The sequence below is a fragment of the Acanthisitta chloris genome, unplaced genomic scaffold (assembly GCF_000695815.1).
Source record: "Acanthisitta chloris isolate BGI_N310 unplaced genomic scaffold, ASM69581v1 scaffold6181, whole genome shotgun sequence".
In the NCBI taxonomy this organism is placed as follows: Eukaryota; Metazoa; Chordata; class Aves; order Passeriformes; family Acanthisittidae; genus Acanthisitta; species Acanthisitta chloris.
In genome coordinates this window covers 114242-129845 of record NW_008657564.1, presented here as the reverse complement: position 1 = coordinate 129845, position 15604 = coordinate 114242, and the positions used below count along the sequence as shown (strand labels likewise).

General features: G+C 44.4%; 1 protein-coding gene across 1 annotated transcript in view; it reads right to left on the bottom strand.

The window, feature by feature from the left end:
- The window catches only part of CHRNA4 (cholinergic receptor, nicotinic, alpha 4 (neuronal)), a 20861-nt gene extending 7355 nt beyond the window's left edge, over positions 1-13506 (bottom strand). Inside the window, exons 1-4 of the mRNA XM_009084761.1 lie at positions 13437-13506; positions 12066-12217; positions 8480-8524; positions 8280-8389 (exon numbers count right to left, since the gene is read on the bottom strand). Coding sequence (XP_009083009.1) covers positions 8280-8389; positions 8480-8524; positions 12066-12217; positions 13437-13503 — 374 coding nt within the window. The 5' untranslated portion in view covers positions 13504-13506. The remainder of the gene's footprint in view (positions 1-8279; positions 8390-8479; positions 8525-12065; positions 12218-13436) is intronic.
- Between the last annotated feature and the right edge of the window lie 2098 nt (positions 13507-15604).

Below are 15604 nucleotides of genomic sequence, written 5' to 3'. Positions count from 1 at the left end.
TGTTGTGGCATCATTCAGTGTCTTACATGAGAAACAGCAGGCACATCCTATTAACAGGAATAATGAAAGTTAATCGCTTGATTTTCGGGTCAGGAAGAGAATCTCTTTTATGGTATTTTCTTAAAGGGCCTCTCAGACTGGGTCTGTGTGCTGGTTAAGACCTATAGATAACAGACCAGAATTTTGCATCAGAAAGCCATTTTCCAGGTTTTTAGAGGAAGAAGCTGAGTGACAAACAGCAGCACTGCCAGACAAAGGGGAAGCTGAGTAGGGGAAGAGCTTCTGCTAAGAACTTGAGATGAATTATTCAGGCTGATATAGACAGAAAGCTCTCTGCTCCTACCCAGCCTTTCTGGCTGGAGCTGACCCAGCCTGCAGCTGCTTTCCCAGCAATCAGCAAATTCCCTTGGCCCTGCTCTGCTGCTGCAATGCCCAGATGTGCCCTGGTGGCAGTCCTACAGTGACATGGTGAGTGGGGGTCACACCTCTCCTCTCCCTCAGCAGCAGCAAGATGAACACAGGGATGATCCCTCAGAGTCCCTCAAGCTGCAGAAGGCAGAGAACTTCCCTAAATTAATTTCTTTAGGAGACCACCCAGTCATTCCTATGGAAAAGGGGGAAGAAAGACCTTAAAGACCCTCTGAGCAGGGACACTTTCTGCTAGACCAAGTAGCTCCAAGCCCCATCCAACCTGGTCTTGAACACTTCCAGGGATAGAGCAGCCACAGCTTCTCTGAGCAACCTGTGCCAGTGCCTCACCACTAGCACCACTTGTTTCCTCTTGCCCTGTGAAGCATCTTCATCAGGCCATAACCACTTTGGGCCCAATGACATTGGTATAGTATTGCTAATTTTGGGAAATAGTGGCAGGATCTGGCACTTGCTGAGCTGCTTGGCTAACACAGTATATGGGCAGAGATGGAATATACCCCCAATCCCCGGAATCACAGCCCAGATCTTTGTCTTTTGAGACACTTTTCTAGATTGATTGAATTAATGGAAAAATAAACTTAGAAGTCCTGTGTGGAGAAGAACCAAGTTTTACTAAACTCTTCTCTGTTTCTATAATAGAAAGTCTTTGTTCTTTGTGGCAGAGTTTGGCAAAACGAAAGAACACAAAAGGATTCAGTGCCTTTTGACTTGTAAACTGGACTTTTCTAAAGATTTAAAATACTAAAAAACCCAAATAGTCTCAAAGGGATCAAGGCAAAACCACCACTATGTTTCACTCCTATGCAAACAAACCTGAGCAATGCCACTGTACAATCTACTCCTTTCTGGTCTCTTTTTTTTTTTAATTAAATCTAATTTACACTCTGGGATCACTTGCTTTGGATGAAAACCATCTCTCTTCATTTTTTTTTCTTCTGGTAAAGCCAGATTGAGACATGCACAGCAAGTGACAGTCCAGTGTTTGCTGTTCTCAGTGGTTTTCTTTCTAAATCTCAATAGGAACATAGAATCCAGTTCTGCATTTAATGATATCTCTGAGGTGTGATTACATCGCTCATTAATGGAACAATGTGTTTCTAATTGGATCTTATTAGAGAAAAGGGATAATGAGCATTCACTAGTGCTTCCCTTCTTAGGTAGAACAGGGTGTAAGTGGCTGAGTGAACAACACAGATGTACATTTTTCACGTGAAAACTGTTGGAAAAGGGCACAAAACTCTTGCTAAGAAGTCATCCAGGAATGAGAAAAATTCACACAACTGTGTTTCATTCCCAGAACAGCCTTATCTGACAGTTTAGCAGTCTCTGTGTGACCAGCCACACATCTCTTCTGCCAGTGTAGATGGAACCAGTGCAGTGCTGCAGAGCTTGTGTGTCAGTTATTGCTGAAAATTACCTGGTTCTTTGATAAAGAACATATTTTTTTATGTTTTTAATTGCTTGCCTAACAAACTCAGCTTCACCCTGGGTCCTCTTTGGCTCAAATAACACTGGTACTGCCTTCCAGGCTGGATTTTGTCTGCAGTGCCATGGCAGGACTGAAAACAGCAGTAGAACAACTTCTTGGACTTAGTCAGCTAATGACTCTGAGGAGCCATAAAACAACCCTGGGATTCTCCTGCTTCACCAGCCTAACAGAGCTGTGTAGTAATTCCTGACTTTATTGGGCGTGTTTGAACTTCTCATTGTAGTTCAGTGCAGAGGAATGTGTAAGCAGGGTAAATTAGCCATGCTGTGTACACAGACTGTGTCCCTGCCAGCTACATCGTGCAAAGGCAGTGTTCTCAGTTAGCTTAACCCCTCCAGCATCCACATATTTTTGCCTCCTTCCCTAAGCTTACCACCCACACTGGACCTTCAAGCATATGTTTACTGGTTTGGAAGCTGTTCCTGCTGGCACCCTGCCCATGTGGGGGGAACCTGGAGAGATGCTCTCATCCTGGGTGTGAGCCTAGAGAGATGTAATCATCCTGGGTGAGGCTTTCATTCTGCTCCTCTTGACATGAAACAGGAAGCAAACAAGGTCACCTGGCTGTTGACAGTCTTCCAAAGCCTTTCCCCAATCTCCTCCAAGGGATGAAGGTGAGACAACTGACTGCAAACACTCTCTGCACTTAGGAGATTGGGGAAGCCTTGTTTTCTCATGGAAAGCTTTGCTGTGGGAAGACCCATTCCTGTGCCAACAGCCCTGACTGCACAATGTGAACAGTTCTTTAGACAGGAAGGTGGGAGACCTGATATAGTGGGACAGAGAAAATCTGCAGTTGTTCCTTTATAGCCGTAGCACATTTTCATCTCGTTCAGTCTGGACCACTCTGTTGTGACAGTTGTCATGAAAAACCATTTGGAAGGAGGCTCAAGTGCAAGGTAAACATCACCAGAACTGGAGAAGTAAGATAGTCAGGCTCTCCTGATTGCTCTGACCTGGCAGCTTTAAAAATATGTCAGTAATAAAGTACTGGAGCTCTAATATTTTCATGTCAAATACAACAGTGCCTACCAAGAAAGAGATAAGATGGTTACTTCTTTTGTTCCCAAGGAAAAAAGCTCTGCTGTGTGCTGTAGCCTTTGATTTCTCATTTCAAGAATAAAGGCTGTTCCTCTAAATCTCCTAAGTTTATAAGGGTTCAAGGATGGCATTGTTTCACTGGCAGCCATCAGCCACATTTTCACTGAAAAGCTCTGCTGATGGAGACTCTTTTGGGGTTTTTTTGCCAGTTTCTATTTTCCCTGCAGTTGGGAGAGACATCATCTCACAAAATTAAATGTTTTCAGAATGCATGTAAATGAGGCACACATTTATTTTCATTTCTGATGATACAATTTAAATCCAAACAGAGCTTTAAAAGTCTGCAAATTAGCCATATACATATATGGATATAGCTAGAATGTCCTCATTTAAAGCATTTTTCATCAACCAGCAGTAACTAAGAAAAATTGCAGTTTTAAGACCCCTTTAAAGAAAGTACCCTGCACCCTTTCAGTACACTTCAAAGAGATGCTTCTGTAATGTTCAGATTAAAGCTCTCTCCAAAGGAAAACCAGAAAATGTTTTGAACAATTATTTTGTGCTACCAAAATAACTACAAATGCACAGGTTGGAAGGGACCTCTGGAGACTGTCTAGTCCAAACTTCTTGCTCAAAGCAGGGTAAACTACAAGAGGATCAGGACCTCATCCAATTGGATTTTAAATATTTCCAATTGGGTAAAAAAATGTAATGGGTACACAGGTGGAGGTGTCTGTGCACGGATGTTATTTCTTTAGGTCACACCCCAACTTTTGCTTGCTTTGGATGTTTAGAAATCATGGTAACTGATGTTTTGATTGTTCCTCTGTCTCAGAAATGGCTGTGCTACATCGATGGAATGAGCACAGGGTTCTCAGAAGGTTCTAACAGTGCTGAATTGGTGCATTTTGCTCCAATTCTTCCCTTTGCCAAGGATCCTTGTCAGCACTTTGGAGGCAAAACTCTAGCTCTGTCCTTAGCATAATGGTAGGAAAAGCCCTTGGATGTGAACACAGCAACAGGCCAGGAGAGAGATCTCTCCTATAGATTTCTTTCTGACAGTCCCTGTATAACTGGATAGAGTTTGGCAGGAAAAGAGAGATCTCTCCTATAGATTTCTTTCTAACAGTCCCTGTATAACTGGATAGAGCTTGGCAGCAAACCTCAAAGCATCTAAAGACATAATTCCTTTCCAGAAACAGAGCCACTGAAAATTCCAGAAGAATCAGGAAAGCTGAAGTATGAAGTAGCAGTTTTGGGCACATTACAAGTACAATCTGGTGCACAATGACAAGATCAGTGCCAGTACATACAAAGAAAAATGTCAAGAATATTTGCAATATTTCAAAGGTTAGTCTGGGGCATCTTTTGGCATTTTTCTTCCAAACAGCTTTGGGATGAGTCAGGAAACCAATGTTATTCCAGAAACCTAACTGGTTGCAAACATCACAGTATAGTTCAAAGGAACAAGCTGCTACAGTATAGTTCAAAAGAACTCTTTGCTTTGTCATGGTTTTCAAAAAGATGATCTTCTAACCCAGTCCAGTAATCCTTCATGCCCATTTTACCACTGGGTGAATTCCTCAAGGTATTTCCTACTCCTAATTACAGAAATTTGTCTTCGATTTCCCTTCACATCTGATCTTGTCTTTTATATTTTAGTTTTTTTGGTGACCACAGAGGCTAAGGCAGGGATTACCTTCTGGAACAGCTAACACCAGAAAATACTGAGAAATAAGAAAATTGGAATTCTCAGTATTTCCAGCTTCTTCCCAGGTTTTACAGTCATCGGGCACACAAATGCTATGTAAGAAAATTGGAATTCTCAGTATTTCCGGCTTCTTCCCAGGTTTTACAGTCATCAGGCACACAAATGCTATGATGTTACCATGAATTTCCAGTTGAACACCAGCCAGTGAATCTCACATTTCAAGTTCCCTGCCCATGCTTTAGGCTCAAGGACATAGTCTCACCTTCCTCTGGGCAACCTTTAGCAGCTGGAGCACCTGACTGTAAACTTGCACTTTCAGGGATTTCACCTCTGGAATTCCTATGTGGCACAGGACCCAAGTGGTGAACCACTCAACACAGTGGTGAAGAAGCAAAAAAATGCAGCCTCAAGAGCTATATATGATATATTTTTACTTCAAATATACAAAAGCATACTCAAATGTGCTTCAAATCCATTCATGAGTGGGAAAATAAGTCAATGCATGGGATTATGTAATTCATTTATAAATGGTTTGGTGGTGCCTGAAGAGCCTTTACCACCTCAGATAAGGAACAGCCAGTTTTCTTGGCAAAGAGGAGGCTTTGTCACTTCACTATGAACTCATATTCCTCTGTTATACATATGTTATGCCACATCTAGTAGAAACTATTTGCAGAGTCTTGGAACTTATCTCATCGAGCCTGAAAATTCAACAGCATATTAATTTCCCTGTAGGATATTAATTCGGTTTTAGATTCCTTACGAATGTTGACAACTACATATACTCTCTAGGCCAAACCAGCTGAATGTACTGATTTAATTTGGGCCTCTAGAGTGAGGAAATGGAAGGATTTTTATAATAATGAGCCAAGATATGAGAATAACCTCGCAACGAGGAGTCAGGTTTCCTTAAAGATGTAAATCTCAAATGAATTTAAATGTTACCATTTCTATATATAATCCAAGATGAAAACAGAATGAGTATTTGTATAATCTCCTGCCCAGAAAGTCTCTTTTCCAAAGGATACCATCCTAAACAGAAATACCACACTTCTGCCAGAGCATGTGATAAGCAATAACAAGCTCACGTTAAAAAGCCTGCAGAGTGCAAAAGGCTAGTGTGGACATTTGCTCTCTTCCACCAAGGTTTTTTTGCACATTCTCTTGCTCGTAGACACCAAGAATTATGTGCATTTACATGTAATTCCCTCTAAAATGTATCTACATGTAAAACACGAGATGGAATCCTTGTTAGCATCACACATCACTAGTCACTATCATTTCTAGCTGAGATGCCCACAAGGAGAAGCACTGGCTGGTAATGGTCTTGATGAGCTACCATGCAGAAGAGCCTTATCTTGGTGTCCCATCACACTGCAGGTTTTGCACTGCCTGTATTGTATTTGCCCTGCAATCCCTAAAATATGTGAAACTTGATAGAGCAGTGCAACTCAGATGTGCAACTGCAGCTCCAGATGTGTTTGGTAGGACGTTAGGTAGAAGAGAGAAGTACATCCCAGGGCAGAAAACATTTACATAAGGCTGTATGAAAGAGCACGAGGAAATCCAGCTGTAGAGAGGTCTAGAATTAATGGGAAACCATTACTGACTGGCTAATAGTTGGTGCCTACATCCATGTTTAATTCATGGATAAAGGAGCCAATTAAAAATGTATGATAGACTCATGACAACCAACAGGGGAATGTATGATTATTAATGTGAAGTATGGATAAAGGAAGAGAAGTAGCTTGGATTTAGGGAGCTGGGACATGAGATCTCCCTGTGTGATTGCACTAACCTCCCTCCAAGTCAGAGCAATGAGGTGGGCAAAGCTGAAAGACACACACTACAGAAGAGGACAAGAAGGACATTCTGGAGTGGCTCCTGTGGCCAGCAGATAGATGCCTTGGAGTCCCTGTAAATACTCAAGTGATAGTAAAATACAGCAACAGGGCACAGGGGCAGAACATGGGGCTCAGAGGTCTGGCTGCCCATGGACCTCTGGGAGATATCTTCAGCATGAAGGCCCAAAATGTCCAGGGCACAAAAGGATACCAAGGTCTCTTTCTGGAGACCTCCCCATCCCTGGAAGTGTTCAAGGCCAGGCTAGGTGGGGCTTTGAGCACCCTGGTCCAGTGGAAGGTGTCCCTACCAACAGCATGTGGTTGGAATGAGATAATCTTTGAGATGCCTTTCAACCCAGTCCATTCTAGCATTCTATGATTCTTCATTTCTAGGCCCCTCCTTGCATGGACCATGCTCATCAACTGCAGTGAGCATGGTGAGCCAAGGGAGCAGAAGCAGAAGCTCTTGGTTCTGAGGCTACTGGTACACAGGCATTGTTTAAAGCACAAAGGTCCCATAGAGACTTGTGTCTTGCTGTTTGCTTTGGCACTATGATGCACCACAATAACCACCATAAGCTCCAAAAAGCATAATCCTTGCCATTGTCATTAATTAAGCAATGAGAATGACAAGGACATTCATTTCTTTTCCACTCTTCTTGGCTGCAATGTGAGGCACTTTGAATACAATATTCATGCTCAGAGTGTGTCCCTGTAGGGTAGGAAGGTCCAAGTACCTATGAATTAGTCATTTCCATTGGGCTAATCTCTGAAAGGTGCTAAGTGAGGATGCAGTGATTTCCAAGAGGTTTGCAATCACTCCACACCACTGAGGATCAGAGACAAGCTAATGGGAAAGGTAACAGTTCCTATAATCTCCCAAACTCACAATTCCCAGGACAGATTCCTGCCTCAGCCATTTGATTTTTTTTATTTAAACAAAAGCAAAACCCTATCAAGCCAGAACCAGGCAGCTGTTCATTAAAAACAAGCTTGGCTGCTGCTGTGAGTGTTTTCTCTGAGTGTTAGCCACATACAAAGACGTTTTTGTTTGATGCCTGCAGCAAGTGTTTCCTCTGGAGCCTGTGCTGGGGTGGCAGACTGGGATATCCAACATCCTAGGAGACTGGAGAGCTGTGGTACGATAAGCCAAGGAGAAAAGTCTTGGCACTTGGGCAGTCTTTCTAAGAAAATCAACAATCTCTAAAGGAAAGAGAGAAAACCACCACCTGCTCCCTAAGAAGTGTCCATATAAGAGACAGATTCCAACCATATGGGATGATTCTCAAATACCTATTTGAGAATCATTCTAGAATGGTATTTGGCTGACCTGAAACTTCTATTTGTAGACACACAAGCCTGACATATTTCAGCATATTTCCCATATTTAAGCCCATCCTCAGTAATTGGCTTTTCCAGTTGATGGTGATGAATTAGGGGAGAGCTTCTGGATGAAATGAAATTCAATAGGGCTGAAAGCTCAAATCCAGCTTAATTGTGCATCTGACATGTGAAGAGAAAACAATACCTGGCATCCCCCAACAAAACTCACTGCCCAGAGGAAGAATCATTAGGAGAGCAAAGCCCTTGCAATGAATGTCAGTCATGTCATTTAAGGCACATCTGGGATATGAGAATCTACATGCAAACCAACCACAAAGAAGAAAATAAAAGAGAATAATTGCAAGAAGCATTTTAGCACCATGAACAGAGAACACTGGCAAGGATGGGTTTGCCCTCTGGCCACAGTGGTCACACTCACTTGTTGTAAAGGACAATATCTGGCCTCCAGATGAGCTCTGAGGGGATTCGGATGGATGTGACATTTTCATATTCTTGGGGGTCCCAGCGCAGCTTGTAGTCATGCCACTCCTGCCAAACACAAGGTGGTTACAAAGCTGTGAGAGTTCAGTTGCAAAACTGAAAAGAAACATGGAAAAACACATATTTGGGTGCACCCACCTGCTTCACCCAGACGTTTGTGGTCATCATCTGATTTTTCTCATCCTGAAATACAAGATCAAATACTGGTTACAGAAGCAGATTGAGCAGCCCAAAGGACTCACTAAATTTCTCTTCAATGTACTTCATTTTTGTAACCACAAATCACCTCTGCAATAAATATAAGTTTCATCTTGGAAATAAAAAGCAGATGTTTCTTTCATTTAACATGGGACAGGGCACAGCTGCCTGATACCACCGAACAGCTGAGCCTGCACCTAAGCAATCCTGTGAGCAGATGGACTGGCATTTATTGGGATTTTCCTCAATGCTGATGGATTCAGCCTAGGATGATGATGCCAGGTAGAGGAAGAAGGTCCACAGCCTGTCTTTGACCTGTGCACTGAAGGAAGGGAGGGATGGATAGATAAATATCCTTACCCACACATGTGTGGTGGATTACAGTGCTCATCCTCACCTTATGTAGTGTTTAGTATTTGTCCTGTGAAACATTATCCATGAACACTGTTCTGGAAACAAGAAGCTCAGCAGCACTTCTACCACATAGATGAACTTAGAGCACTATGGATTGGGTTTTCTGAATAAACCCAAGCTGCTCTGCTGACACAGAAAACCTTGGACAGCATGGTTTATTCCCATGCTGCCAACTGGTTGACTTTTTCCCAATTCTAAGTAGAAAGTGTATGGAAAGGCAGGACTGTACAAACACATATTTAAATAATGTAAAGCAGATATAATGCTGGCAGCACTGCAGTAGAGTTAATTGATGCTTGCTGCTTGCCTTGTGTGCTTCTTACAACTCCCATATAAGTAACCAAGCTGAATTACATGGGGGAGAGCCTAGTGCTGGTCTGATCAGTGTCACACCAGACCTTTTGTGTGCTTGTTTCTTTGCTCTCTTGCTTTGGTTAGCATCAAATCCAGCTGAATTGGCAGGGCACATTTGGAAGCAAACTGGTTGCCATTAGCCTTGCTCTTGTGGCAGTACTGAACTGATTGTGAACATTAAAATCCAGGAGGTGTAGGGGGAGCAATGCCTCCCCCTCACTGAACCTCCTCACTGCTGTAACAGCAGTAATTGTAAGGTCTGGTCAGAGATATCCTCCTTTGTGTTTAGGGACAAGAAGCACATGGACAAAGGAGGAATAGAAAACCCCCCACTCCTACAAGCGACAAAGATCAAATATCCAGCTACTTTCTTGGGTGCTGATGAGAGATGAGGAATGCCACAGGAGCAGTCCTGGACTGGACTGATCCTTGAGCATCTGCTTCTCTTACCACTTTGCAATTCAAACACCTGAGGGTTTCCACCACAGCCCCAGCACTGGGGATCCCAGTCTCACAAGTGCTGCCCTTTACTGGAATTTTCCTTCCTGGAACTGCCCTGGTGGAAGTTTCTGCCTGTCTCCACACCTGAGGCTCTGCTATCCTCCTGACCAGAGTGAAGCATGACTCCAGTTTCACAGGTTCATCTCGGAGAGGTTTGCAATGTGTTAATGACCAAGTGCCTCCTCCACGGGCACAGCTGGCTGCTCCTCATGGAGCCAGCCCAGAGAACAGCAATGACTCTGACTACCTGGCTCTTTTCTCAAGGTGAACACAGCACATGAGGTCCTGCAGAGAAACAGGCCTAGGAGTCCAAATGTGTCTCTCAGTGGCTGCTCTTAGACACATGCTTGATCCTTCATCACTTTTTTCTGGGCTCAGAAAACCCAGGGTGAAGTAAGGACATACAGGGATGTCAAGTTCCCCATTGATTTCTGTTCCCCTGCCCCCAGCTTTTGTCAGCAGGAGCCAGGGTTTGAATACAGCTCTGATTTCCTTTTTAGACTCTTTGTCGTTGGAAGCAGAACATTGGGTCTAACAATTGCAGTGAGGTTTGAACCAAAACTGTCACTGTCAGGAAGGGAGAGAGATAGCTGAAGTGCTGCAGTGGTGCCAGAGGTGTCACCAGTCCCAACCACAGACTGGGGCAGGAGGGGTGAGAGGTCTCTTCCAGCCATGCCTACAGGCCCCAGCATAGATCTGCCTGCAAGCTGCACTTCTAACCACTGACATGATTTTAAGAAGATTAATTCTTCTTAAGTAAACTGGGGAAAGCACTATGGAGCAGGTGTATCGATCCTGCCTCTTCCACAATTCAGCAGCTGCATAATGGAAAGTCTCTCTCATGCCTCCACAGTCACTAATGTCTCATCTTTAGTCTTATCAATTATTCAGATGAGAACTGTACAACTTCAACATTAGCAACTGCAAACAGCCCTGGATCACTCAGGTTGACGTAAGAGCGAGGAGGGGAAAGGAAAACCATTTCTGTACTGCAAAGCAGGAAGCTGATGGCTTCTGTACAAGGAGATGCAACTCCCCAGCAACTGGTGTCTTTGATTCCCTACCACCACCTCAGCTGTTTCCTCTGCATCTTAAAACTCTGAACTCAAAACATAAAATGTTGTGGAGCATCATCTGTTATGATTGTCCCATACCAGTAATGTGGGACAATCATAAGTTTCATTACACTTTCCACTACTATAGATATCATCGAATGGTTTGGGTTGGAAGGGACCTTAATGTTCATCTCATTCCAATCCCCTACCATGGGAAGGGACACCTTCCACTAGACCAGGTTACTCAAAGCCCTGTCTGACCTGGCCTTGAACACTTCCAGGGATGGAGCATTATCACCCTTTTTACTCTGCCAAATGAATACAGTAAAAAGTGACAGGGAGCCTCCTCTTCTGAAAAATAAGGGGGTTGGACTGAATGACCTTTAAAGGTCCCTTTCAACCCAAACTGTTCTATGCCATGAAAACCAGGCTGATACTAGCTCAGGAGATGTATAGATGCACAGGCACACTGTCCTGGGAAGTGTCATGTGCAAATGGGGACAGGAAGGAGAAGCATGTAGGAGCAAGATCTGCACACGCTGTAAAGCCTGTGAGTGTGCCTGACATCTGCAGTCCTGCACAGATCTGTCTGGATACAACACTTGACCCCAACACACTGTGACAGAATAATCCCTTAAACACCATTTCAGTGCACATCAGCCTCTGTGCAGAACACGTCATTTTGTACAGAGCATATGCAGTTTGCACACATGTAACGTCTATTTGAGCAAACATTCGGAGACAATTTTCTTGTTCATACCTGTCAGACTAGGTAAAAACCCTCAAAACTTTCATTTGAAGAAAGCTCTTCAGGCAACCTCTCTTCCTGAGATGGTTAAATTGCTGTTTCTATTAGGGTGTGTAAATTAGCGTTAATAATTACGGCTCAAATTCCAAATTAGGTATTTGATTTTTTCCTTTGTCAGAATTCTCTGGCAATTATACCAGTTGCTCCACTGCTCTGTGGTGATCAGTCCCATGGATTTTGATAGGAAATCTGGGATTTCGCCTACAGTAAATGAAGAATAAAAGAACTCATCCCTTGTTCGAGCAGAGTCATCTGCATGATCACTCTGCTGAGGGTGAAGTCTTCCCAACCCAACCTTGGACCAGCCAATAAAACCCACATGAACCAGGAGCCTCTCCCCAAGCCCCAGCCTGACTAACCTTGGCCTCTTGTTGCACAAACAGGTTGTACTTACAACATCGATGAGCTGAGCGATGGACAAACCGAAGCGGACGAGGACCACATCCGAAATGTTGGCAACGGGCCGAGACCACTTGTTATAACCAGAGAAGAGTTTCTTCAGGAGCCTCTCCTCGGCATGGGCTCGTGTTTCCACATGACTGAGGGCTGTGAGGAAGGAATGGGCACATGGCAGCATGAAACACCTGCAGCTCCAAGGGTGGCACAGCTGGAGCTTTCTCCAGGGGGAAACTCTGGCAAACCCCAACGATGGGCACGTGGGGACATATAGGAGGGTGATGCCACATGGGTGACTTGCCTCACTGCAATCCCAGGTTCTGCCATGTATTTATCACTCCATTCACCCACTGTGGCCAATTCCCAGTGTTGGGTTTCTATTGCAGAGCAGGATTGGACCGAAGAAAGTAGGGGCACCAATAATACCACTCAGAAAACACTTCATGGTCCATTCTTCCCTGAACCTGGTCTAATTTTTATGGTCACTTTGTGGCAAGTTTCTGCAAGCAGGAAAGAGGGATGCTGGAAGGGAAAGGCAAAAAGGAAAAAGCACCCTCCTGCTGGGGGATAGGGATTTTAGATCAGATTTACACATGAAAACTGGCAGGGAATGCATCAGAAAAAAAAAGGCAGACTGAAATTCAGCTGTTTAACCTTCATAGCTGGTATTTCACACAGACAATGGGGGAAGGAAGAGGATGGGGAAGAGCACAGGTTGGATAACAAACTTCAGTTTTCCTCAGGCATAACTTTAAAAGTTGGAGGCTGCAAGGAGCATCCCTGACCCTGCACGTAGGCTACAGGAACCATCGGAGGTGCCTGTTGGTTATTCAAAATTAAAGCCACGTTTCTTGCAGGGGCTGTTGAAGGAGCTGCACTCCTGTGCTGGCTGTGGCAGACAGAGGGGAGAGGGAGCCGGGGGCTCTTCCCGCATCCCTCGTGGAATATGGCTTCTACTTAGTGTTTAGCTGCCCTGGATTATACAAAGGGAAGCATTAGCTGAGCGCTGGCTCTGCTCTCCCCAGCCAGAGCTGTAGCCCCGAGACACATTAACACACTTTACCCAAGGAAGAAAAAGCCAGACAAGAAGGAGGATGCTGAGCCCCTGCCTGGATTCTCCCTCCTGTCCCCTTCCCACCGCGGCTTTAACCCTTTGCCCGTCAAATCAGACAAGGAGCAGAAAATAAAGGCAAAGCATTGCTCAGCAGAGGTTGGTGTTCAGGGGACCAGAAATGCTGGGGCAGGAGGATGCAGGACCGGGGGAATTCCTTGCTGACAGCGACTGGTCTCTCCAGTATGCCTTTGAGAAGGATAAAGGAGAAAAGAGCCAAAGAGCAGAGCAGAGGGAGAAAAGCTTTCTCAAACTTACCGGGGAAAATGCTGGCACACAGCAGCAGGAGGAGGAGGAGGTTTCCTTTAGGCACGAGAAATCCCATCGTGGAACAGAGCTCTAGTACACAGAGTCTCCCGGCAGGGCAACTTTTCCTCTCTGAGTCTCTAGATCCTCCAGGTTCATTCCCCTAAACTCCTTTCACTCTCTCTCCCTCTGGGAAGGGATAACAGCTGGTGCTTTGGTTTTTTTTTTTCTTTCCTCTTCTGAGTGATTTCCAGCTCTTCCTCCTAGAAGGATGCTCTTCCCTGGGACATTGATGCACATATACTCACAAGTGATGCGTAAGGGCTGCAGAGAGCTCCTGTAAAGAGACCGGAATGTCCAACCTCCCTGGGCTCTCCTGCTGCTCCTCTCCCCTTTCCTGCAGGGCTTTGGCTGCTCGGTTTATTTGTTGCTGCTGCTTTCAGCCTTCCCCCAACCCTTTGGGCAGCCTTGGCTTGGATTTTGCTGCTGATGGGGCCACCGATGCCTCTGGAGCAAAGAGGGAGCACAGTATGTTTGTATATTTAATGTAGTTAGATCTGCCCACCTCCTGCTTGGGAGGAGGAGGAGAGAATCCCTGCGCTCCAGCAAACAGGCTGCAGGGAGGAAAACTTTTAGCAGGAGAAATAAAAGGGGAGATCCAGAGCCCAGCTGCAGCCAGAGGTGGTGGATATGGGGCTAGCTGTCATCTTTATAGCACTGGAAGCCCAAACAATTCTTAGTTAACGAAAGCTGTCTCTTTAATCTTCTCCAACTGCTTTTCAAAATCACTCCAGCGTAATTAGACTGAGATATTTCTGGCTTGGGCACATATCTTTGCTGTCGATAGTTATTGGGGTGATGAACCTGCCCATGAGAACAGGGCTCTGCTGTTCTTGCTGCTGTACAAACCTGTAGTGCAAATACCAATATTAGTCTCTGCCCCACAGGCAATATTGCAAATCAAAGGTGAGACTAAGAGAAGGTCACTTGAATTTATCTGTGTGCTTGAATGTACTTTTAATATACCACCAATAACTCTGCTGAAGTCTTGCAAATTTTGTGGAGGAAAGGATAATTCCTTGTGTTAGCAAGGAATTATCACTCTAGCCCTTCATCTCGCATCCCTGATTCCTCGCATGGGAGACTTGGAGTAGAGCTCTCTCTCTTTCCTTTTAAAACTAGCTTTGATATTAACACAATTACTTCCACGCGGATAGCAAATGGATTTAATTTTCAGGCAGGGGTAATGTTGCCAGCTGCAAAATTAATCAAAGTCTGTTCTAATAATATTAGCTACATATTTTATGTATAATAATTTCCCTACTCCCAAAGCATCTCAAATGTCTTCCAATATAATAGATTGCTCCCTGCAAATGGGGAGGATTAAAGGCACAAGAGAAATTAGGTCTGGAGTGAGATTATAAATAACATCAGCGTAGTACCAAACTCAACTTGTCTTGTTTTTTTTCTTATCTCATCTCTTCCTCAACAATTGTCAGCCTTTCCAGTGACAAACCCTGCTGCATTTTCCCCTGGCTGTATGAGCTCCTGTATAGTTGCCTGCCTTGCTTTCAGTGTCCTGACCCTCATTGCAGCACCTGAGCACCTGTGCTAGTCTTTAAAAAACTGTAGTATTAATTCCAGGAAACCATCCAGCATTAATTTAATAAGCAGCAGATGTGAGATCAAATTCACTCAGAGCTGAAGTGCAGGTTATATCCTCAGAGCCAGGTCCTGTGCAGAACTGAGCACCTCTCCCTCCCACAGCCAGCAATAGGGTAGCAAAGGGGCAATCATTCCTCATCAGGGTTAAAACAGCATCACTCAGTCACCTGCTGCAGCCACACATTTCCAAACAACCACCAGAAAAAAAACCCCACATTTCTTTAAACCCTTTTCTCTATGAAATCTGAAGTTTGCAAGTTCCTCTGCTCCTCACTGGTCCAACCCTGCTCAGTTCCAGCCTGGGGGAATCCTGTGTTTCAGCACATCCTCATCCAGCAACAAGCACCAGATAGAACAAATCTTACAAATTCCCAAAGGAAGTAGTGGGAAATAGGATTTCTAAAGGCCATTTTTCAAGGAGGCTGGTACTCTGCACAGGTCACACGTTGGGCGACCAAACCCAAGGGATCCAAGATCAGCTATTCCCTTTTGAAAACCTTGGCCATAAATAATAC